This window comes from Spermophilus citellus (assembly GCF_964194105.1).
Source record: "Spermophilus citellus genome assembly, chromosome: 1".
Classification (NCBI taxonomy): Eukaryota; Metazoa; Chordata; class Mammalia; order Rodentia; family Sciuridae; genus Spermophilus; species Spermophilus citellus.
This window is the reverse complement of record NC_138182.1, coordinates 12,634,526-12,657,785: the sequence shown is the minus strand read 5'-3', so window position 1 is coordinate 12,657,785 and position 23,260 is coordinate 12,634,526. Positions and strand designations below refer to the sequence as shown.

General features: G+C 44.5%; 1 protein-coding gene across 14 annotated transcripts in view; it reads right to left on the bottom strand.

The window, feature by feature from the left end:
* Positions 1 to 16,239: 16,239 nt before the first annotated feature.
* DOCK9 (dedicator of cytokinesis 9) overlaps positions 16,240 to 23,260 on the bottom strand; it is a 285,485-nt gene continuing 278,464 nt past the window's right edge. For all 14 annotated transcript variants that reach the window (XM_081290942.1, XM_081290945.1, XM_081290949.1 and 11 more), the window contains 4 exons: positions 22,580 to 22,770; positions 19,749 to 19,849; positions 19,491 to 19,629; positions 16,240 to 17,490 (listed from right to left, as the gene is read on the bottom strand). In XM_081290942.1, the coding sequence (XP_081147068.1) occupies positions 17,368 to 17,490; positions 19,491 to 19,629; positions 19,749 to 19,849; positions 22,580 to 22,770 (554 nt within the window). In that variant the 3' untranslated portion in view covers positions 16,240 to 17,367. The remainder of the gene's footprint in view (positions 17,491 to 19,490; positions 19,630 to 19,748; positions 19,850 to 22,579; positions 22,771 to 23,260) is intronic.

The window sequence follows — 23,260 nt, the reverse complement described above, 5'->3', positions numbered from 1 at the left end:
AGGACAGGCAGTCACAGAGGCCCATCTGCAGGAAACCCACGTGCTCCCAACTTCTGTGATATATCGTCTCCTTGTGAAGATGCCGCCGATTCTCTCGAAAGGGAATTCCTTTGTGTTAGTTACCTGGGTTGCCCTAGAATTCATCTCGGGCAGATATTCCTGCTGTGTCCACTGAGCCCCCAGCTGTGTAGGGCCCCCTATTCTGGTATCGGAACATGTTAGGAACAAGTGGTCCAGGAGGAGACCGGATGGCATTTAGGAATAGCAGAGTCAACAGAAATGAAACAAGCCCCCGCGTCCCATGACCTAGCCGGCAACATCCTACCTGACTCCTTGTGGGTTTCTCAGGCAATGAGTCGGAGTATGGGTCATAAAAGGCCCCACCGAGCACAGTGTGCAAAAGATGGGCCGGATTCCTAGGCAGAGCCATCCCATTTCCCAAGGTGCCTGCCCCGGAGCAGTCTTGGAAAAGGTTCCTAGGGAGAAAATGTGTGTCTGTAAAGTCTCTGCACCCCAGTCAAGATGGTCTGCGAGTCCATGCTGGGCCAGGCGCCACGACAGGTAGTTTCAGAGACACTGTCACACAATCTGTCCATGGGGTAGGGATTGTCTTCATTCTACAGTTCAGCAAATGGATAGGAAGACTAGGTGGACAGTCATGGAGACACCTCAGAGGTGGACCTGATTAGCATCCACACCCTCTCAGTTTTACTGAGGTGAACTTATTTTTGAGGACTCAGGGAAGGTCACATCCTTTATATCTCACCAGCAAGATAAAACCTCGCGGAGATCCCATTGGCCACAGGATAAATCTCAAATTCTGCATGGACACATAAGACTCTCCACACTTCAACGTCAGCTGCATGTACAGCACCAGGTCCTGTCATCCAACACACCTTCTCCCCAAATAACCATGTTTTATATATATATATTTTCTAGTTATAGATGGACACAATAACTTTATTTTTTAATGTGGTGCTGAGGGTTGAACTCAGTGCCTCACACGTGTGAGGCAAACACTTTACCACTGGGTTCCAGCTCCAGTCCAATAACCGTATTTTTGAGATCTTAGAAAGATGCAGAGGCTGCAACCTCTGCCAGGAATACCCTCCCCTATTTTGAAATGTCTGTCTTTGTTAAGTTGGTCTGACTCTCCTTGGTGCTATGTGTATTGTTCTGATTTGGACACTGATAATGTGGTATTGTCCAGAGGGAGTCCCCCATTGCAATACAGGATATGGCACATGTAGTGGAACCAGAAAAAGGACTTGGGGAGATTGCTGATGTAATCATGTGATCAGTTTGTCACTGTGCTGGTGTGGGTGGCTCCATTTTACTATGACCCAGGTGGTTTGTTCTCCTGATTTCCTTGTTTGCTTTTGAGAGAGGGTGGCAAACAGGGAGAGCTGCCAGGCGGAGTGATTTTAAGAGTAGCTCCTCCGGCCTTGAGGACAGCGTAGACTTTCCCAAATGATGGGAAATGGTGAAAATAGTTACTGAAAACAGTAGCATCTACGGTCATGACGGCAGGTTCTGTCTCATAGCCTCGGACGACTGTGCCCCGCTAAAACAGAACAAGTTAAAGTAAAACAGCTCACATCCAGTGTCACAAATTCATTGTCCATGGCCCAGAATTGTGAGAAAGGTTTTTACTGGGCTATGCGTTACTTTCCAAGGCAGCAAGTCCCACACCGTGCCACGCGCATGATGGCAAAGTCAGGGTGGCCTGGGAGGGGTCTCAGGCCTGGGAGTCAGGAGTCTCCGCCTGGGGGAGAGTCCCAGGTGAGGGGTGGCACGGGGGCCTCTAGGCGAAAGGGTCATATGGGGGTGGGAGAGAGCACAGGACCCCAGAGCTCCTGAGGTTCCCTCAGGCTGCAGGAAGAATTCGAGGCCATCAGGGTCCGGCATGAAGAGACAGGGAGCCTGGAGGGTAGGGAAGCTTGTTAGGGCACATCGCCTTAGGTTAATAGGGCTGCTTAAAAAGATCAAGACACGGCATGTCCTTCTGCCACCACAGAAAGGACCCTCAGCAGTGGCCAAAGAAGACACCCAGGGCAGCATCAGGGCAGCAGGCGCAGGCTGGAAACCATTGCAAGGCCTCAAGAAAGCCAGGGAGCCTCCACACTAAGGTCGGGGTGGGGAGAGAGGAGGAGAGGACGTGGGAGGGGTGGGACTGTGCACTGGAGGTTCAGGGAGAGCCACAGGAGACGCCCAGCTTTCTGGGTGATCCCTCTTCTTCCCAGAGTCTTACTAAACACTGTCACCATTGCTGATCTTTTGGGCTGCAGGTCACAGAAAACCTGGACTAAAAGTGGCTCAGCCTCTGTTGTCTCCCACCAAAAGGAGTGCAGCAGGGCTGGCCCTGGGTCCTCCCCTCCCTCGGCCCCTCACGGCCCGCAGCCACCTGGGATGGCTTCCCTGCCGCCTGGAAGCAAGCACTGCGGTGATTCCAGATGAAGGGCTGTGCTTCTAGAATCCCCAGTGGCCTTTTCCTCAGGACTGGCCAAGTGCCCATTCCCAAGGCCCTCACTGGCTGGAAGCGTGAGGCCAAAGTGACCAGCAAAGTCAGTCATGACCTCAACCCCAACCAGCAAAGCCAGGGCTCACCGCCCACTTCCTGGAGGAGGAGAGATACTTGGATGCAGCCTGAATTCCACTGGCAGGGACTGAGGAGGAGGAAATGGATGCGGGGTGAGCTCCAACATGGCTGCTGGCCAGGGAGTGTCTGGGTCACTCCCCGGCACTGACACTGTAGGTCCGCACCATCGACGTCAGTATTTCTTGCTGGAATTATGTCTTCTTTGTGCTATCAGGATTACAAACTTTATGGGGGCATGAACTAATCCATACTCAAGTCTTACAGTGACACAGGGACCCAGCACGGTCTGGGTGGCCTGTAGGTCCTCCTTAGTTACTTGACTGAACAAAGAAGAGTGTTTCTTGTCCACACCAAGAACTCATCAACAGTCTGGGAACAGCTGACATTAACTAGCCAGACGCCATGTCACACACCACGGGAACGGAAGCTCCATGAGGAAGAGGTGAAGGCCCCGCTGCACCCAGAGGCCTAGGACTAGGCCTGGCACATCACAGGAGCTCAGGAAGCGTTGGCTGATCGACAGCACCATCTCGTCTACTCTTCACCTGAGAACGGGAGGTGGACACTACCGCCAGCCTGCACTTGCTGAGGTGGAGGTCACTCAATCGTCCCAGTCACACACTCAGCAAGTGGCAGAACCAGGATTGGAGCCCAGGCCCCTCAACTTCCGGGACAACTTGCCTCTCATGGACAAATGCTTTGCTTCTGTCAGGGGCAGGGTGGGGAAGGAGGGACACTGGAGCCCTGGACGATGGAAAGCTCAAGGAGGAGTTGTTCCTGTGAGGTGGAGACTCAGAATCTTGGGCAACAGACTGGGGAGGAGGGGGCCAGCAGGTAGGAGATGGCCACGGTCAGACGTGGGCCTTTAACTGGTGATTCAGGTCTACCTTGGAACGGGCCAGACACACAGACAGGTGCCAGGATCATGTGGCAATCCCTCTTACAGGCTGGCTTTATTGTGCTGCCCTTTAATAGGCTGCCTCTTGGCTCTTGTTGATGCACAAGGTCAACAGGAAGTTTGTTACTGGGGTCACCATTCCTGGGGCCCCTGAGGAGAAGTCCATGTCCTTAGGTTCAGGATCACTTCAGCTTTCCTCCAGAGACTGTCTCATTCACCTACTGAAGATACTTTTTTTCCCCCACTGGCAGCTAAAAAGCCAAATGTGTGTCCTCTCCTGTGACAAGTGTGGGGTCTTAATTATGTGCACTGTCATCTCAGCCCACTCCTGCCTGTTTTCTGTCCCTGGCCTGGCTGTGATTTCTCCTCTCTTTCCACTTTCCACTTTAGACCTTACAACCTGCCCCAAATTATTTGTGAGGCAATGCGAAATGTGTGTGTGTGTGTGTGTGTGTGTGTGTGTGTGTGTGTAGCTGGGGATTGAACCCAGGCCATGTGCATGCAAGGCAAGCACTCTACCAGCTGAGCCGTATCCCCAGCCCTCAATGTGAAATATTGTGTGAGATGCATTAGCTACAAATTACTAAGAAGGAGAGATCTTTCTTTCCTCCTCAGCCCTGCAGAGCTGTTGGGGTTTCTCCTGGTGAAGGGACCACAGGTTCAGGGGACTTGTGGTTTTGGTCGTCACTCTGCCAGGGGTTCAGCTGCAGCCCCGTCCCCTGTTCCTGCCCCACAGCTCACTGGGATGGGAAGGGCCACAGGATGAGCCCAATACACCAAGCCAGTGTTCTGTCAGCATGGGGACGAGTGCCCACCGTGGGCTTTGGGCTCAAGTGTCCCCAAGGAAGGGCATCCAGAGCAGGCAGACAGACCAGGGACAGATTCAAGCTTGTGCTGGCTGATCACAGAAGTCATTATTCCAAAGGAGGAGTGCCGCTGTGGGCACAAAGGAGTCAAGCCCGCAGCCTACGACTTACAGACAGGCATTCGGAAGCAGTCCTGAGGCCGGAGAGACAGTGGTGGGGGCTGCCCAGCGCTGCCCACCGTGCCCTTCCCTGTTACCCTCTGAGAGTGGGAATGACCATGTGGGTGTCACACTTTACGGGCCTTATTCTCTTGGACTCCAGTTCTGTGGCCTGAATGTCTGGTGGAGGTAGGTGTCCTGCTTGCCTTTAAAGTATGTATGTTCTGAGATGAATCCAAAACATTTTAAAAAGAGGTTTTTCCATAGGAGAATTACGATTAGCTAGAGGGATAGCATAGAAGCTGGACCTCTTTCTGTGTCCCGCTTCCCAGGTGTGACTGACTTTGGAGCCCTGTGAATATTTTCCCATGTGCGGGAAGGACACTCCCCCCTTCCTCACCCTGGGTCCTTCTTTTCCACTCATTCAGCAGACGCCTGGTCTTTACTGGTTTCCAAGACTGTGCTGTGCTGGCCACTAAGAGAAACAGAATGATGACCAGGCCTCCTCTTTGCTCCTGTGCAGCTGGCTGCCAGCAGGTTATTCTGATACTCAGGACACAATCGTGGGCAGATGCACTGACCAAGGGCCACAGGGAGTCTCTGAACATCGGCGCACTCCTGAAAGCCTTGTGGAAATCCTCCTGTCTTGAGATTCAAAATCAAAATGATGGTGGCCCTTGTCTTTACATAGAGTATGTGTAGAATTTCATGAGGTCAAGCCATTTCTTGAAGTAAATATGTTGGTGCTATGAAAAGTATTTAGATAAAGAGCTTCTGTTGAGCACTGTGTTTAACTGGGATGCTGGACTTCTGTGCCGGGCCCCTCCTGGTGTGCCACACACACAGCTTCCCGCACCAGCTCAGAGCTGTGAAACCTGGGCCCATGTGTCTTTCTCTCCGTTCCCCATCTGCGAAGTGAAGCTCACGGGCTAATGGCAGCACTGGGGCAGGCTCACTTCACTGCTTCACCTTTGTAAAGTGCTTAACTAGCCTCTGTGCCATGGTGAGCACTCACTGCCATCAGCTCCCTGTTCTCTGCCACTATTCCTGCAGCTCCTCACTCCAGCTACAAGAACTGAGTGAACAAGCGCTCATAAGAAGGCACAGAGCACTAAGTGAGGCTAACTCTTTGTGGGGAGGCCCAGGAGGCTGACCACGGCTGAGAAGAGGCAATAGCAAGGGGCTGTGGGGGAGCCAGGCTGGGGTCGCTGGGCTGATGCTTTTTTCATTAGAGATGCAGGACCCTGAAAGGTCCAGGGGTGGGGGCGGAAGCAATAGTGACACATTCATTGGAACACAGTGGGGACAAAGGGGTTTCACGAGTTCTTAGGATGTTTCTGAAACTGCACCCTCAGGACAGTGAAGGGGCAGGAATAATGTGACCGTCCTAAGGGCTGACTATGTGCCAGGCCCTACATGCACTTCATGTAACAGCCCTCTGGGGTTGGTGTGACCAGAGAGTGTGAGTCACCTGCCCAAAGTCACGTTGCTGGTAAATGGTGGAGCCGGTGTTTGAAAGCACAGGCTATCGGTGTTGAAGCCCTGCGGGAAGCTGACAGGCTTTTCCCAGATCCCCCCTGGCCTTGGGAAACACAAATACAGCAGGTCCTGCATTCTGACTTTCTGACACGTACCTCATTTCCATGTAGTGATGTCACCAGCCGGCCCAGAAAGGCTCCTCTGGTGTGTTCTGACTGAACCCATTTCCAAGTGGAGCTGTTGAGCCGGTGGGCAGACAGAGGCTGGAGTCTGGAGTAGCCTGCACCAGGAACATAAATTTGGAAGTGGTCAGGTAGTTGGCATGTAGATGGCACAAGTCCTCACGTGGCAGGTCAAGGCTGAGGGAGACAAGGTCAGTGGAGACCACAGAAGTGAATGAGGCCTGTCTCAGGCACTCTAGATGGAGTCAGGGGGCAGCAAGCTCCCCCCAGAGGAGGACCAGTGAGTGGGAGGAAGGGAGGAGGGTGTGTCCAGGAGAAGGGACAGTATTAGGTTCAGTGCTGCTGATGGTCAGGTGAGGAGAGAATCTGGCAAGAGACAGGCAGCTGTGCTTTGCACCTCCAGCGTCATGTGTGACAGCTCTGACTTGGCAGAAGAGCAAGCCAGACAGAGCATCTCTGGAGAGCTTTGTAGGACCCACTCTCTGTCAGCAGCCACGGGAGACACATTTCCCAAAATGCCCCACACGAGAGAGGCTGAGATTCCTGGTGCGTTGCCAGGCTGAGGGCCTTGCCTACCGTGTCCATTGCTCCTCCCTGGAGTGGAGCTGAAGATCCAGGAACAGGCTAGTTGTTGGGGAATGGAGGGTGAAGGGACCTGCAGCGCACACCCGTTACCCTCTGCACCCACCATACCAAGGAGACCCTATCTCTCAGGGTGACTGTCTCTAAGAGTCCTAGGCAGGTGCCCCATGAAATTACATGGTGGCCCAGGAAGGGCAGCTGCCTTGTGGACATCTCAGGAGAAACAGGAGGCCAAGACCCTCCTCTCAGCATAAAGCAAAGGAGGGTGACCTTCAAAAGCAACCGGGAAAAGGAGGGCAACTGCTGGACTTCCCTGAATAGGGGTCTCCACTGGCAACTGGGCAGAGCAGGCCAGGCCTTCAACATCTCTCTCCATACTGTGTCCAGGGTCAGAGCCTCACTGAGGAGTCCTTCCTCCTTTCAGTTCCAAAGTGACTTCTCTTCTTTCCTTCATAGGTCTTCCTCTGTGCAGTTCATAACTCATGTGAGGGGGAAGAACAGATTGACAAGATTCCTAGAAAGATCCATTGATCGGATTTGTCTCAAGGTGGGATTTATAAAGGACATGTTTGTTTCTCTTGGTGGCAGAATTGCAAATGATGAAATAAGACAGGACAAGGAAATTCAGAGAGGTGAACTGGCCTCTTTGTGGAGTGGGATGGCAAAGCCTTTCTCAAAGCCTATGCTACCTCCATGGAAATGCCATGAAAGTAAGAATACATGTGAAAAAAAAATTACAGGGGCTTAGAACAAGGTTTCTCACTAGCCCAGAGTCTCCTGAAATTTGTAGAGTAGAGCCCATTGTGGTGTGGGCATTGGCAGAAGTGGACGCTCATGGGTGAGCTGTCCAGAGCCTTGTCCCTAGGACTCACTTGGGCAGGCAGGGCAAAGATGGCAGGAGAGATGGTTGCTCAACTCCTACGTTAAGGAAAATGTGCTTCAAGACTGGGAGAGGTTGAAGAGCTGGTAATTTGAGATGCTTCTACACCACATTTACCTGGAGCAAAAAAATTCTTCAGTTGAGGCAAGCCAAAATCCGTGGGTCAAGAAACAATGGGAGATTCAAAGGACACAGAGAAAAATACCTGAAGGAAGTCAGTGGAAATGGTGATGGCTGGTATCTGGAGGAAACTGGCAGGGAGGACTGGGGCATTTTTATTCTTACTCATAAGTATTTTTCAGTATTTTATTCTAGACTGCTTTTATAATTAGAAAAAAGTACAAAGGCTATTTTTTAATTGTAATTGGACACAATACCTTTATTTTATTTATTTTCATGTGATGGTGAGGATCAAACCCAGGACCTCACACATGCGAGGCGAGTGCTCTACCACTGAGCCCCAGCCCCAGCCCCACAAAGGCTATTTTTATGAAGAGAGGAGAAAAAAAAGTTGGCGGGTTTGCCTAGAACATGAGATTGTCTCTGGGAAGGGATGACAGTGATAAATTGATCTAGTCTCAGCTAAATAAGGCTGAGAAGTCTGGCACACCTAGAAATGTTAGGAATGTAGAACCTGGGTGTATTTTCTTCATATTTGGGATGTGCACATTGAAATAAAATTATCATTTTAAATATTGTATAATGTTTTACTTTAAAACAGTACAGTATCTTTTTTTTTTTTTAAAGAGAGAGTGAGAGAGGAGAGAGAGTGAGAGAGAGAGAGAATTTTTAATATTTACTTTTTAGTTCTCGGCGGACACAACATCTTTGTTGGTATGTGGTGCTGAGGATCGAACCCGGGCCGCACGCATGCCAGGCGAGCGCGCTACCACTTGAGCCACATCCCCAGCCCCAAAACAGTACAGTATCTTATAATCTTCAGTTGCCTACTGACTGATGTCAAAGTGTTCCACTTTTTTTCTTGGCTGCCAGGATGGTCAGAATGAAATTTTAATTTACAACCATCTCCTTGATCCTTTCATTAACTCCAATTATTTTATAGACGATTTTATTTATGTCTTTATCACAAACCTCCTATGGTCTTTTGGTGGACTAGATGAAAGCATAATAATAAATTACCTCATTTGAGGGAAAAACTGTGAAGAAGTAGACTTTGCTCACAGATGTCAAAGGCGATGTGTGGAGATGGTGATGCCCAACCTTTCAGACTCCTCATCCAAGGCTTCTTTCACTATGCCAGGCTAAGCTGTGGGCATTCGGGTGGCTTTGACACCACTTGTCTGGGATGGTGACAAGAAGGGCTGTATTACCTTCCAGTCGCGGTCACTAGCCCATCTGGAAGGTGGAAAGTAGTTTACTATGCAACATGTAACATGGCTGGTCTTCACCCCGAGGAAACACACTATTAAGAACCAGTCCAACAAGCCTGCCAGAGACAATGGTAGCAATTATTATTTCCCAATCTTGGTTTCACAGCAAGGGTTAGTTCCTCCAAAGACTTGTCCTCTTCCCTTTCCTGACGCAGTGACATTTCTTTTCTAACATTTTGTCCCCTCCCCTTGAGGGTCCTAAGTTGCCTGCATGTCTCTGGGGAAACTGTGGCTGATGGCCCTCCATGCTGGGAATTTTGCCACATTAGTTTGCTCAGGCTACATTGCAAGGCATCACAGATGGTGGTTTAACAAAAATATATCGTCTCATGATCTGGAGGCCAGAAGTCCAAGATAAGTGTATTGGTAGGATTGGTTCCTTAGGGGCCATGAGGGAAGGATTTGCTCTAGGTTGCTCTTTTTAGCTCATCAATCACTGTTTTCTCTGTCTTACATGGTCTGCCCTCCATGTTCTACTCTCCTTTTTTTATAAGGACATTAGTCTTACTGGACTGGGGCCACTCTAATAATCTCAGGTGAATCCGCTCAGTAAAGACTATCTCAAAATACACTCATATCCTGAAGTATTAGGGGTTCATATTTCAACATATGAATTTTGGGGGAATACAGTTTATTCTAAGAGATGGAATAATGTGGAGGCAACAGCCTCCACATTACTATGCGGCCCTCAGCAACCTAGGCTGAGGCTAGAGAACACCCTTCTCTCTTGATCCAGCGGCTGAGTGGGTCCCCAGGTCAGTCAAATCCCAATGTAACCCCAGCTCTCACATTTACTATGTGACCTTTGGCAATTTCCTCCTTTTCTCTGGATTTGTTTTTTTCTTACAGAACCACTTCCTATCTGACAGGATTGTTTCAAAGACTAAGAGTAAAAATGACAGCAAAGTGCCAGTCCCTGGGAGGAACACAATAAGAAGCCATGACATGTTTACACAAATCCATCAGCTTATATAGAGGATGACCCCAAGCCTGCTCCCCTCTCAGTTGACAGGTCAGCCATACCTAGAACAAAGGTTTGCCCAGGACTGTCTTGGGCCTGCTGAGTGACACACTAGCATCCACTGAGCATCTTTCAGAGCTCAGCTCAATGTCTCATTCCTCAACTTTTCTTGGCTTGGTTCCAGGCATTGATTTCAGGGGCAATGCTGCCCCAATTTCTAAGACCTAGCAAGTCAGTGTCATTTCTTCATCTGGGGCTTCCCTTACAAGGTTTATGTAGATAAATCCCAGGTGCCAACCACCAACACACCTAGAGATGCCACCACCCCCATCTCAACCAGAGGGACCACATTCCAGACAAATGTTAGCTGACTTTGACATCAAGGAACTGTTGTAACCATTGTTCTTACTTCTTCCAAATAAGAAGAAAGCATGCTTCTCAGCCTTGATGATCCCATGGATTGGGTCCCCATGGGGAAGGAGGTGAGTGGCTTTCTCACTGACTCACAGAGGGATATGCAGAGAGAAAAATAAATTTGCTTATGTCACATGTGGGACAAGGAAGGTGTCAGTTCAAGGCTTTCATGTTGAGATGCTTGTTCAGTGTTTGTGCAACATGACAAGGTCAGACTCTCACCAGACACCAGGCTGCTCTGTGACAAAGTGCCTTGCATCAAAAGCACAGGCTTGGCCCAGTTGGTGGGAGATCCTCTCCCTCTTTAGTCACTGCGTCTGGGCCAGGGAAGTGAGCAGATGACTCCAAGGTAGAGGAGAGCCCACTATCTCTGCTGTGGATTCTGGACCAGCATGGCAGAGCCTTCTCCATGCAGTACATGGGAGATCACATCTGATGTGGTCTGCAGGGGCATTTCTGTGGGACACTAGTTCTGGGATAGCTGCAGAGAAACAAGGGTGTCTCATCAATAAATGTGGGCAAATACCTCTTAGAAGAGACCTTTCTTGGGAGGCTCGGGGCTCAGAAGATGGCATCCCAAAACATCCTGCTATGGACTTCAAACTGAGCACACCTGCAAAGTAGTGGCTTTCTCTGAGGTTCTTTAATCTGCCTAAAGGCCATATCTGCCACAGGGGAACAGAACTTCCATCTTCCCACGGGCTTACTGGGAGCCAGTCAATAGTACCCAATTCATTGCAGCCTGGAGACCACTAGGTGCTGGGGACCATCATTATCCCCATTTTACAGGTGAGGAGACAGGGGTACAGGAAAAAAATAGTCTAAAGTCAAATAGCTAGCAAGGGTAGAGTGAATTAAGAGAGTCCAACTTTGGTGGCTTTATGTCCTCATTTCTCACTTTGCTCAAGACCAAATAATAGTGTCAAACCTCAACCAGGGGGATCCTGTAGATTGTAAATGCAAAGTGAATTGTATTTGGAGCATTTGTCAGAAAACATTCAAACATCACCACTAATCCAATAAGGAGGTGAAGTTTTAAAGTAGACCTTTGCTTTTGCCTCCATGTTGTTTCTTGGAGAACAGCTTGGTGATGTTGGTCAAGTTTGATGTATGCATTCCCTTTGACCCAGTAGTTCCATCCCCAAGAGCATATCCCTTGGGGATAAAGAGACACATGCAAAAATGAAGATACAATTTGCACGTTCCTTCTCTAACCCAAAGCACATATCACTTCACTAAAGTCCTAAACTGCCTCCACTTTGACAAGTTCTATGGCCAGGCTCGGGCCTCATTTTAGTCTCATTGGGCTGAGCTGATCTTGTCCTCCTTGAGCTATTTTATTCACAGGGCTTCCATGACAGCACTCTCTATTGATCCATTTACACCACTGGATTCTCTTTCTTGATCTTTGTTGGTTTCTCCTCATCTCTGTGTCCTCTTTACACTGGAGGGTGCTAACGTTCAGTCCTTGGACCTCTTCTCTCTCCACTCACCCTGGAAGCTGGATAAGCCTCCACAACTTTAACTGTCATCTAAATAGTACTGTCTCCTCCAGCCCAGACTTTCCCCTGGATCCAACGGTGTCTCTGAAAGTACCATTTACAGAACCCTCTCAACACTGCCATATCCAGAGGGGAGCTGCTCAGTTGCTGCTCCACTGTCTTCTGAATTTCACCCCCTGTCCCTTTAGGGGCCGAGGCCCAAATTTTTTTAGTGGGTTTACTGGGATGTAACTCCATCAGAAGTTGAAAGGTATCTATATATTGCCATTGACAATAGTTACCATGTTATATAATAGATGTTGTCTTTAAATTCTTGACATGACCCCAGGTGACCTTGCCAACTCCGTAATGTGTGATTTGAAAAGATGCTCCACTCACTGGTGACATTTTCTGCCCTAAATATGAAATCAACCATTCTCCAAGGGGCCCTGGTTCCTTTTGTGGGGGATGGTATGTAGAGGCCACACTTTGGGCACTAGGGGTGCTTATTTGCTATGGGGCTGGTCACTATTTTTAGGCTGTGAACCTAGTTAGGAAGCTGTGTGTGTTTAAGATAAACTATATCATGAGTTCAAAGTGATATCTCCATATCAAATTCAGAACTAAAGCGTTTTAATTTAATCCCTTTGTTCTTATAGATCCATCTCTTTTTTTCTCCTGTCTCAAAAACTTGGTTCCCAATTTACTTTCTTCAGTAAAAAACACACAACAGTTTCAGAATAACAATGCAATTTCACAAAACAGTACAATGTTTCCACAAACAAAATAATACTAGCAATAGTTTTGGTTCATCAATTATTTATTTACCTTTTATTTATCACCCCTTTTATCCTTAGAGTACATGCCACTAAGAAGTTCCTGTATTTCAAAGTTGTTTGAAATAATTCCATTCTGTATTTATGTCACCAAATTGATATATGACTAGGGGTTCATTTATTTCATTGTGCTTTTGATTTTTAGGAATCAAAAATTTTATTTATTTATTTATTTTCGCATTACAATTCTACTTTATATACAGTTCTGAAAAATTGTGCTGTGAATGGATAATTATGAATGTAATGCATTCCACTATTGTCATGTAAGAAATAAAAATTCATCTTAATAATTATGTAATTATTAAATTAATAATTAAGTTGTCCCATGGGTCATTGGTTCTAGGAACCCCACCCCCAAATACCAAATCTGTGAATCCTTCAATACCTTACATAAAATGGTATAGTGTTTACACAAACACCCTATGACCAAAATACCTCACAAGAACAACTTAGAGCAGCAAAGTGTTTTTTTGGAGATGGACATAATACCTTTATTTATTTATTTTTTATGTGGTGTCAGGGATAGAAACCAGTGCCTTACACATACTAGGCAAGTGTTCTACCACTGAGCCACAACCCTGACCCTCAAAGATTGGTTTTGGCTCACAGTTTCAGAGGTTTCAATCCATGGTTGGCTGGCTCCATTGCTTTGGGCTGTGGGGAGGCAGAACATGATGGTAATGGTCGTGGTGGAGGAAAGCTGCTCAGCTCCTGGCAGCTGGGAAGCAGAGAGTCTGCGAGTGAGCAAGGGGCCAGGGACAAGATAAACCCTTCCAGGGCACACCCCCAGTGACCCACCTCCTCTAAATAAGTCCCCTCTCCTATAGTCTCCTGTACCTTTCGTTGTCTATTCAGTCAAGATTAACTAACCCTTTGACAGGGTTAGTGCCCTCATAATCCAAACATTTCCTGAAATCCCACCTCTGAACATTGCTGCTTTGGAGACCAAGCCTTCAAATGAGACTTCAGGGACATTTCAGACCCAAACCATAACATTTACACCATTTTCAATCAGAAGCTGGTTGAATCTACTGGAGTAGAAATCCTGGATATGGAAGGTTGACTGTATTCACATGCTTCTAAAGTCAAATTATAAAACAAATTATATTGGAATGTTTACCTTATAACCTTGTCCCCTATATATAATTTCCCCTTTAAATTTTAATGATGATGATGATTTTTTTTTTTGCCTATAGTTAACCACACAGTATTGTGCACTTAAAAATTTAAGAGGGTAGAGCTCATGTTAAGCATTCCTACCCTGAAAAAAAAAAAAAAAAGGACACAAGGAAACTACTGGAGTTGATGGGTGTATTTTATCATGTTTATTACCTTGAGCACAGGCTACCATGGGTGTGTGCTTATGTCTGAACTCATCAAATTGTATACATTAAATGGCTGGTAGTTTTTAATAAGAATTATATATCAATAAAGCTGTTAGAGACTTTTTAACATTACGAGTATCACTCTATAGTAATCTAAAGAGATATTCTTAATTCTTTTTTTATAGCTTACATAGTACTGCATGTGTGGTTGTACTGAAGTTTATAACCTCCTGATGGAAATCAAATTTTTAATGGACTTTCTACACTGAAGAATTCTGTTGTAAGATTAAACAATTCTCTGATTGTTTTTTTCTATCCATAAGTTACCTTTCAATTTTTCATATCTACTCTGAGCAGATGCCTGTCATGGCAGAGACTGGCTCTATCCACGTTAATACTCTGACAAGGCACTAACTAGGGTTTCAACTCCATAGTTACCTCAAAACAGTATTCGAAAGGGTAAATATGAAGAAAGTGTTTAATGGGGACAGAGTTTCTGTTTCTGATGACAAATTTGTGGGAATGGATGGTGGAGATGGCTGCACATAATGCACATGTAGCCAGTGACATTGAGCTGTGGGCTTACAGTGGTTCTGAAAAATTGAAAGGTAACTTATGGATGAGAAAAAAACAACCATAGGAAATTGTTTCATCATATAACAGAGTTCTTCAGTGTAGAAACTCCATTAAAAATTGATTCCATCAGGAGACCATTTATATAAACTATCATACACAGTAGAGTGCTAGGTAGCTATAAAAATATTCAAGAATATAAGTCTTTATATTACTAAAGAGTGATATTCAGAATACAAATTTGGTAATATTTATAAAAATTGTAAATTTCATATACATTCTTTCAATTACAAAAATAATAGGTAGAGTCTATGTGAAAAACTCCAAAATGTACTGCTAGCCATATTATTTTTTCTAAGAAACTGTAACTTCATGTGGAAACTAAAATTCTGTGCATGAACTGAGGTTTTTGATTGGTAAATGTGTCTCAGAGCAGGGTGACAGCGGGTGCCCCACCCCTCTGCACTCTTCTCTCTGCATGGCAGCAGCAGAGGAAGGCTGGCACTCCCCAGGCACACACACAGGCCTCACCTTCCCCTCAGCTCTGCTGGGGCTTCCATGTTCACCATGGAGATGGTCCTTTTCTCTACCTTCCAGACCTAATCTTATCTACCATGGACTCTTTCTAGACTGCCATTTAGCTTACTACAAGAAGACTTGAATTTTATGGCTCCTAAATAAGGTGTTTATGACTAGGAAATTCAGTTCAGCGACAGACTCTTAAACCCACTCCTGACAGTGTTTGAGTCAAGGTTTATCACACTGGGCTGGGATGTCAAAGACTCAGCATAAACCTACACTGGGACTTTTCTGAATGAACTAATGAATGGGCTGTGGACTCTGGTCAGGGGCCAGGACCCTTTACCATCTCTTCTTTAAGACCTCTTCCCTGACCACTGATAAATGGAGACTGTTTCAGATGCCACTAGATCCTAGGTTATCAGGTGCTCAGGAAGTACACAGCACCACAGGCTATCTTTCCTCAACTGGTTATATAGAAAGAGTCTTCTTAATCCTTTGGTAGAAAAATGACCGTTTCATTCCTTGTGGAAAGTTTCCTTTCCATCACTGGAACTATAGGAGACTAAATAATAATGAATTGATTTGTCTACTGGGGCCACTGGGCACCCCAGAGGCAGGAGCAGCACCTGCAATCTGAGCCACTGATGACCCAGTGCAGTGGGATGATGGGGGGCCTAGTGTGCAGTATGCACATGTAGTTGCTATGAATCACTGGGATAAACAACCACCTCATTCCAGAGCATTTGCCTCAAAAGCAAGTAAGGGAGAGGGTAAGATGGAAGCCTTGCTACAGGTGAAGAGGCAAGGCCACAGTAAAAGGTGTCCATGGGTACTTGAGAGTAACTGGTTCAATTTGGAGCCAGATGATGGGTCAACAAAGCATTCACCCAAGTCCTCTGAACCTGCTTCTTGGCATCTGAATCATGGAAACCTCCACAAAAGCAGAGAAAGTGGTGTTTTGATTTTCCATTCACCCAGATTCGGCACCAACAATTACCATCATTTTGTCAATCTTGTTTTATCTACCCATCCTCTAGTAATTTTCCTTAAAAATATTAAGGAAAATTTCAGATACCACGTTATTTCACACCCTGAAATATTTCAATATCCTGCTCCCCTTAGGACTGTCAAACAATAAATACCCAGTGTTCATTATTGGAAAATCAGCAATGTTATTTTTAATACAGATGTGGTACAGAATGTGTAATTACATCAGGGCAGTGATCCAGTTAAATAAAACTAAAAACCTTTATTTTACCAAATATAAAATTACTAAATTAATGTCTTAAAAGAAAATATTACATGGTGAAAACTTTAAATTATACCCCCATTCACCACAGAATTTATGATTTACCAATCACATATTCCACCATTTTGGCAAAAGGATGACATTTTTAATAGTTTATAAACCTAATATAGCAAAGACTGTGTACATCTCCATATTGCACTTTTTTATATACAAGAATAAAACAGTAAAGTCAAATGTATTGCATATACTAAGAACAGCACAACTTTGTCACAATTAAACTTAATGCAGAAGCAGATGTATTAAAAATGTAGAAATGTAACACATATATGTACAGAATGCTGAGGCTGTATTAACAAATGTATGTACATAGTGATATGCTGTACTAGTTTTACTTTTTAGCATAGTTATGTTTGTTAGTACAGGCCTTTGGTTCTAAACTGTTTGACTAACTTTAAGCTCACATAGTTTCTTAAGCATTCACATGTTTTAAATGCAAGGAATAGTATAAAAGCACTAAATCTCCTTGTTCACTGGTACAAAAATGACAATGGTCAGTTTCCTTAGGTCATCAAAACTAGTCACAAAAATAGTTCTTGTATTCAACCTGAATGTGCCACAGGAAAAAATAGTATCTTCAAGATTTTCCAGCTCAGCCTAGAGACAGAAGGCCCCTGCCTCAGTTTCAGTGCTGCTGCCCCTGCCATCCACATTTCAGAACACTGTTTTTCTTTAGGACATTTATTTTAATACTACTCTGTACGGAAGAATAAAATTCAACTCCAGCTTAAGAGTGTCCACCACACATCTCTGTTAAGACAAAAGGAAAATTCTAAATATTGCCAGTGAGATTTAAAAAAATATGTGCACCCTTTTCCCACTCTTTAGAAAATCTGCTATGATATACCATTCCCTTTCTCTACTGTTCCCCATGGCTTCTCCCTGTGCTCGGTCTTCCCGGTGATTAGCTTTGGAAATCATCCTGAGTTTGCAAATGACAAAGCAAGTCCCCAAATGTGGTCCATGAGCCGAAGTCACACAACTGAGGATGAGCTGGTCAACCCGTGAACCATTGTGCTTGTTGGAGTTCCGCTGATGGCGTTGAAGATGTGAAGGGAATTCGGCAAAACGCTTGTCTTCTCTTCCAGCGGGCAAATCTCAAGGCACAGAAACGACACAATCAAAAGGTGATCCCCGAACATTTCTCAAAACTGCATTTCAGACCAACATGCAGAACTTGCCACCCTACAGTCACTCCACTACTGTTAGTGGCTTTGGCAGTTTGCAGACAGACTGTTTGATCATATCTAATAAGTAGTCATTTTCAGATCAAGATTTTAAAGAGAAAGACAAGAGCAACATGTTTTATTGTTTTTACCAGTGAGTAAATGAAGAGCACTCTAGACTCATCATATCTTAAGATGACTTGAGGTCTAGCTTACAACTTGATTGGGACATGACCTAACCTTGTTCCTTGACAGAGCCTTTTGAAATGAATTTCGAACCATTTATGCTTCTCTCCTATCTCCTTAAGGTCTTACGGATTTCCCTCTTGGGTAAGAGAGTGGCTGCCCTCTGACCTGAACACGCATCTTTTCACAGCCTTTGTCTCCAGGAAGGAAGCTGGATGTAGGCCTCTAGCCAGGCGGGGACTCAATAACAGGCCCTCAGAGAGGCTCCTCTTGAGGCAACTGAAGCGACTGCTCCAGTCCACAACCCATTTGCTTAAGTGTTCCAAGGGTTTCATCTTCACGGTTGTTGACACAACGGGAAGTTCAAGGTACAGTGGAGAGCAATATCACTGCAACTAACGTCCATATGATCTTGGAGTTTAACAGTCTCAGCCTATAATTTCTTCCTATTTCCATCTTTTCTAGTGCTGAAAGCTGGCACCCACTGATTGAGCTCTGCATTTTGTGGGAATCTAGAGGTTCCATGAAAAATTTTCTCCATAAACAGGTTCCTATTAGACCTTCTCCTTCTATTTAATTATTTACACATCATTTACTTATTTCATTTTTTTTTTTTCTTTTTTTGGTGCTGGGGATCTAACCCACAGCCTTGAGCATGCTGGGTAAGACTTCTACCACTGAGCTCCATCCCCTTGCATTTTTTCCACTTTTTAAAGTGCCCAGATGAGGGTGGTTTTCCTTTGCACATGCACTCTACAATGTCTGCAGCTGCTCAAACTTAGCAATAATCTTATGTGAGTCAGGTTAAGTGAGTTAGTTTATCAGAAAAAAAAATTTAAAAGTGACATTACCATCCCATCTGAGGTGTTAGCATGGAGGAGAAAAAAAGCAAGTGAGTTAAAGTTCAAATCCTGAAATTAGTTTTCTACTAATTGCAGAAAGAGACACTGTTTGAGCATATCTAGTAAGTGGGAAATCATCATGTAATAGGATAACTGACTCAAAGGGCCCTGGCTTCTATTCTGCAAGACCCACAGACAATAAAGTAGGGAACAGACAAAACCACCTATGGGGCTCAAGAAGCTAACACTAAGTATAAAGACTAGGACAGTGGCACGTATGAATGTGGATGCTGCTCTCTGATGTTTGCTTGGTACTTGGATCAGATGTCTCCTCTGATGACCACTGGGACCACAAAAATAATTCATATAGGAAGGAGACAGAGCAATACAATCAGGAACGAGGCCCATGATGATAGGAACATACGGGAAGTACCTATGAGGAACCCACTGGGACACCAGGTCAGTGGTCAATAGACAAAAAAGGAATCACTATGTATTTTTAAGCGATGTAAGTAATTTAGTGCAACAGATAATTCCTTAAACCAGGCTGGTAAGTCCTGTTCTTTCAAAAGATTGCGTATGTAAAGACAGTTGTAAGGACAGCATGGATGTGAGTTCTCCAGGCTAGATTACGTGGGGAGAGGCAAACTTCATGAAATGTGGCATCTCTAAAAACAAGAAGGAGGTGGGTGCTGCTCTCCCTGGTGGTTAGGTAGTAACAGATGGGCAATCTATTAGCTGTTTCCTAAGTAACCTAGGATCACAGGAGCAGGAGTGTGGTAGGTTACATTTTTCTTCAGATACTAAAACTCTGGGAAGATACTGGAAGGCTTAGCTCTTCACAGGATGCATCTGAGATCTCGTGAATACACATTCCCTCAATGAGAGCTCTGAGCCACTTACTTGCTCATGCATGATTTCAGAAAGCTCCTTTGCCATTTCCCTGTAGTTGGCCTTCATTTCTTCCTGATACTCTAACTGGTCTTCTTTAATCAGACGTTCATTTACTGCTAAGGCTTGGCCGCAAGCTTCCACAAATTGCCTGAAACGGGCAGAGAGGGAGGCAAAGCCATGTAGGGGACATAGGGTGGCAACTCTTTCTTCAGTGAGCACAGAAATGATCAATCTTCGAGAAGAAAAAGACATTTTTAGTATGCTTACCTGAAAACTTCCTTCAGCAACTTCACTTTATTGTCAGGGTATCGTTTTGTGTTTGTGTCATCTAAGAAGGCTCGTGCATATGCTAGTGGACCAGCATTGACCTAGAAAATAAGCAGAGAATTTAACTTATGTTAGGGGAAAAAAACTTACTATAACCACCTATTTAGCTTCAGGGGGCATGTGATAAAAAATAAGAGAGTTTGAGTGAGTTAATCATGATCCCTGTCTTTTAGGAAGTTATAACCCAAAAGGAAACCAAGAATAAAGTATACTTTCACATGTCACTTGCTTCATTACCTGGGCCATCCCTGGGCACTTGTGATGAAGATTCTTTATGTAAGAAGGAACCAATGCTTGAAATTTAAGGACTTGGTCAAGTCTGAACATCCAACTAGCAAAACACCAGTGCCGAGGCTTCCAATGCAGGCCAGGGATTTTAAAAAATATTTTTAGTTGTAGATGTACAAAATAATTAATTTTATTCATTTATTTTTATGTGGTGATGAGAATTAATTCCAGTGCCTCACACATGCTAGGCAAGTGTTCTACCACTGAGCCATAGCCCCAGCCCCAGGCTAAGGATTTTTACCACCAAGGCTTGAGCCCTCAGAACTACCTACATTATACTAAAGGCAATTGGGTGAATTCAGGTAAAAATGAAAAAAAAAACATACTTTAGTTATAAGCTAGTTTTAAAAAATCACCTATTCACTTTGCTGAACTGTATAGGCAGCCATTGGCAAAAGATTTGCTGTTCTCAGATGCAGTAACCACTTGAGGTGTGCTGCAAAGGCAACAAGAGTGTCCAGCAACATGGCAAGTGAGTCAGAACTCTGCATCTCTCTTCCAATTAGCTAAGAAGAGCTCTCTGAAGTTGGTAAGTCAGGAAATACAGAAATAAGGAGAAAAAGAAGGCTGGCAACCTGGGATGGTAAGAATGCTCTAGTACCTCAGAGCTTGGGAAGGAACTGGGCCACGTGATCAATGCATAATTTTTCCAGGAAGGTTTGGTGATTGGAAAAGTGGGAGGTAGGGAGAGCTGTCTGTCTGTCTGAGGTTCTGATCCAGGCTATGCAGAACTTGTATTGTAGTGGCAGGAAAACGGAGCCAGGGGAATTCAAACCAGAGGTGGGGAGATAGGAGGAACGAGCCACAGTATCAGGGGTGGGGCCTGAGATGTGACAGCTAGCTCACCTCCTGTGATGACTAAATGTATAGGGTAAGACTTGGCATTAGGCTTGCTGGGTGTGTGGGATCATGCTAATGGAGACCACCCTAATTACCAACTATCTATAAGACAGTCAATTTCACAAATACAAAGAGTAAAGCTGATAAGACTTCACAAAACCTAATATAATTAGATCTTGGAGTGCAGGGTCAAGAAGCTGTCCTGTAAAGCAGCAGTCTTGTGAGCCCCATAATGAATCACAGAAATACACAAATAAAATGTCAGAATTAATATTCTCTGGCCACAATGTTTTTGCTACCTGGGTGGGCACAAGTATAAGCTTAATCTCTTCATTTCAACATGGATTTATTTGCTTTATACAACACAGTTAGGTATTATATTATAAAACTTGAAGGTCACTGTCAAATGACAGGGCATATTTTGCCCTGTAGGCAGCTCAACCTGTACAGGCCCACGCGGTACTGATGCCCATACTCCTCCACAGCCTCTTGATACAGGCTGGATGTTCTCAGGTTAGGTTATTGAGTGATTTTGTTTCCAACTACAGAAAATCATGGTTTCTGGCCCTGCTTTGTAATCACATTGTTGGAATATTTATATTCACTTGCTAACTGATTTTGGAACATTTCCTTTCAGGACATAAGAGAGAAGGCTGGAAACATGAATAGTTCTGTGGTCAATGACATTTAGAAAAATTTTAGGCAAAAACTCATGTTTCTTTAGTATGGATTAGATGAATCACAGGCAAAAACTGATTTCAGAAAATAAAGCAAAAAACTTTCTTTGTAGAACAATCTACATGTAACTTTCAAAAACACATCTACTTGAAAGAGAAAACAATGAGATATAAGAATCTGTATAGAAATAAACATGTGGGAATTACTTATACACACTTTAGCCTACCCAAAAAAGCAAGATGCACAATAGTCACTGGAGGGAGGTGATTGAATTTTCACAAATTGAACATATCTTTTAATCAGTTTCTAGATCAAAGATGATCTTTTCAATAAATGGTGCACATCACTTGGGCGATCATATGGAAAAAAAAAATGTACCTGGACCCTTGCCCTACATATACAAAAATCAATTCCAGATACACTGCAAATCTGAATGTAAGTGCTGAACAAAAGAGGAAAACACAAGAGAACTTCTTTGAAGTCTTGGAAAGGGCATGAGTTTCTTTAAAAGGACACAAAAAAATGCTACCAGTAAAGGAGAAATTGATTGATTGGACTATATTAAAAAAGAATTTCTGTTAATCACAATATTATTGAGAGAGTGAAACTTCAGGTAGTTTTTCAGACACAATTTTCATAGAAACCAAGAAAACCTACTATTATCTGCCCTTCTTATATATAGAAGAGTCTTGGTGCTTCTAATAAGCAACCAAAACCCCATAAATTACTGGAAAATCAGGTGCTATAGAGTGATCTCTTGTCCTAGCAGACAGTGGAGTGAGGATGACATGTTGTAGGTGGGGTTGGGAGGGGCCACTACCTTTCCCTTTGATATTAGGAGAAGCTACATGGACACTGGGCAAGGTAACAGGGACTAAGCCAGACCCTGCTGGTATGAAGGACTTGACATTCACAAGGTGCAAGGGCTTTTGCCTCTCTTCCCTCAGCTGGCTTGCCTGGCTCACCTGGACGCTCACGCTGCCCTGGAGTTTGAGCTGCAGTTTGATCATGTCCACTTCAGCTGAGGAGCACAGCTGTCGGAGCTCAGCCACCTTCTTACTCATCTCATCAATGGCCACTTCAATGGGATTTAGGTCAGTGTGATGTTGGTACATGACAGGGATCCGCTTCTTTACGTAAGGGAAGCAGTGTATTGCTGCAGAGGAATGAGGCCCAGGATTATTCCACAGTCAGCACCACCTTTACTGTTGTTGAGGTAGAAGTAATTATTATTCCTATTTTATAGACAAGGAATCCAAAGCTTGCCAAAACTACATGCTAATACTTTAGCATGGAACCAGAATTTTTTTTTTTTTTTTTTTTTTTGTTTTTCTGAACAAATAAAATATTTTATTTTATTTTTTTTTTACATTTTTTTTATTGGTTGTTCACAACATTACAAAGCTCTTGACATATTATATTTCATACATTAGATTGACATGGGTTATGAACTCAGAATTTTTTTTCTTTATAATCTTGTTGTTTAATGGGTCCTATCACATGGAACCAAGAGAGCTGAATCCTTGTTATCCCTTTATGTGAGAAGCACATCTCTGAAAAAAATCATCTTATCATTCTGTGTTCAATTTTCTTATCCATAACTGTCTTACCTTCCTTGGAGGTGGTGAGATTTGTTATTTATTTAT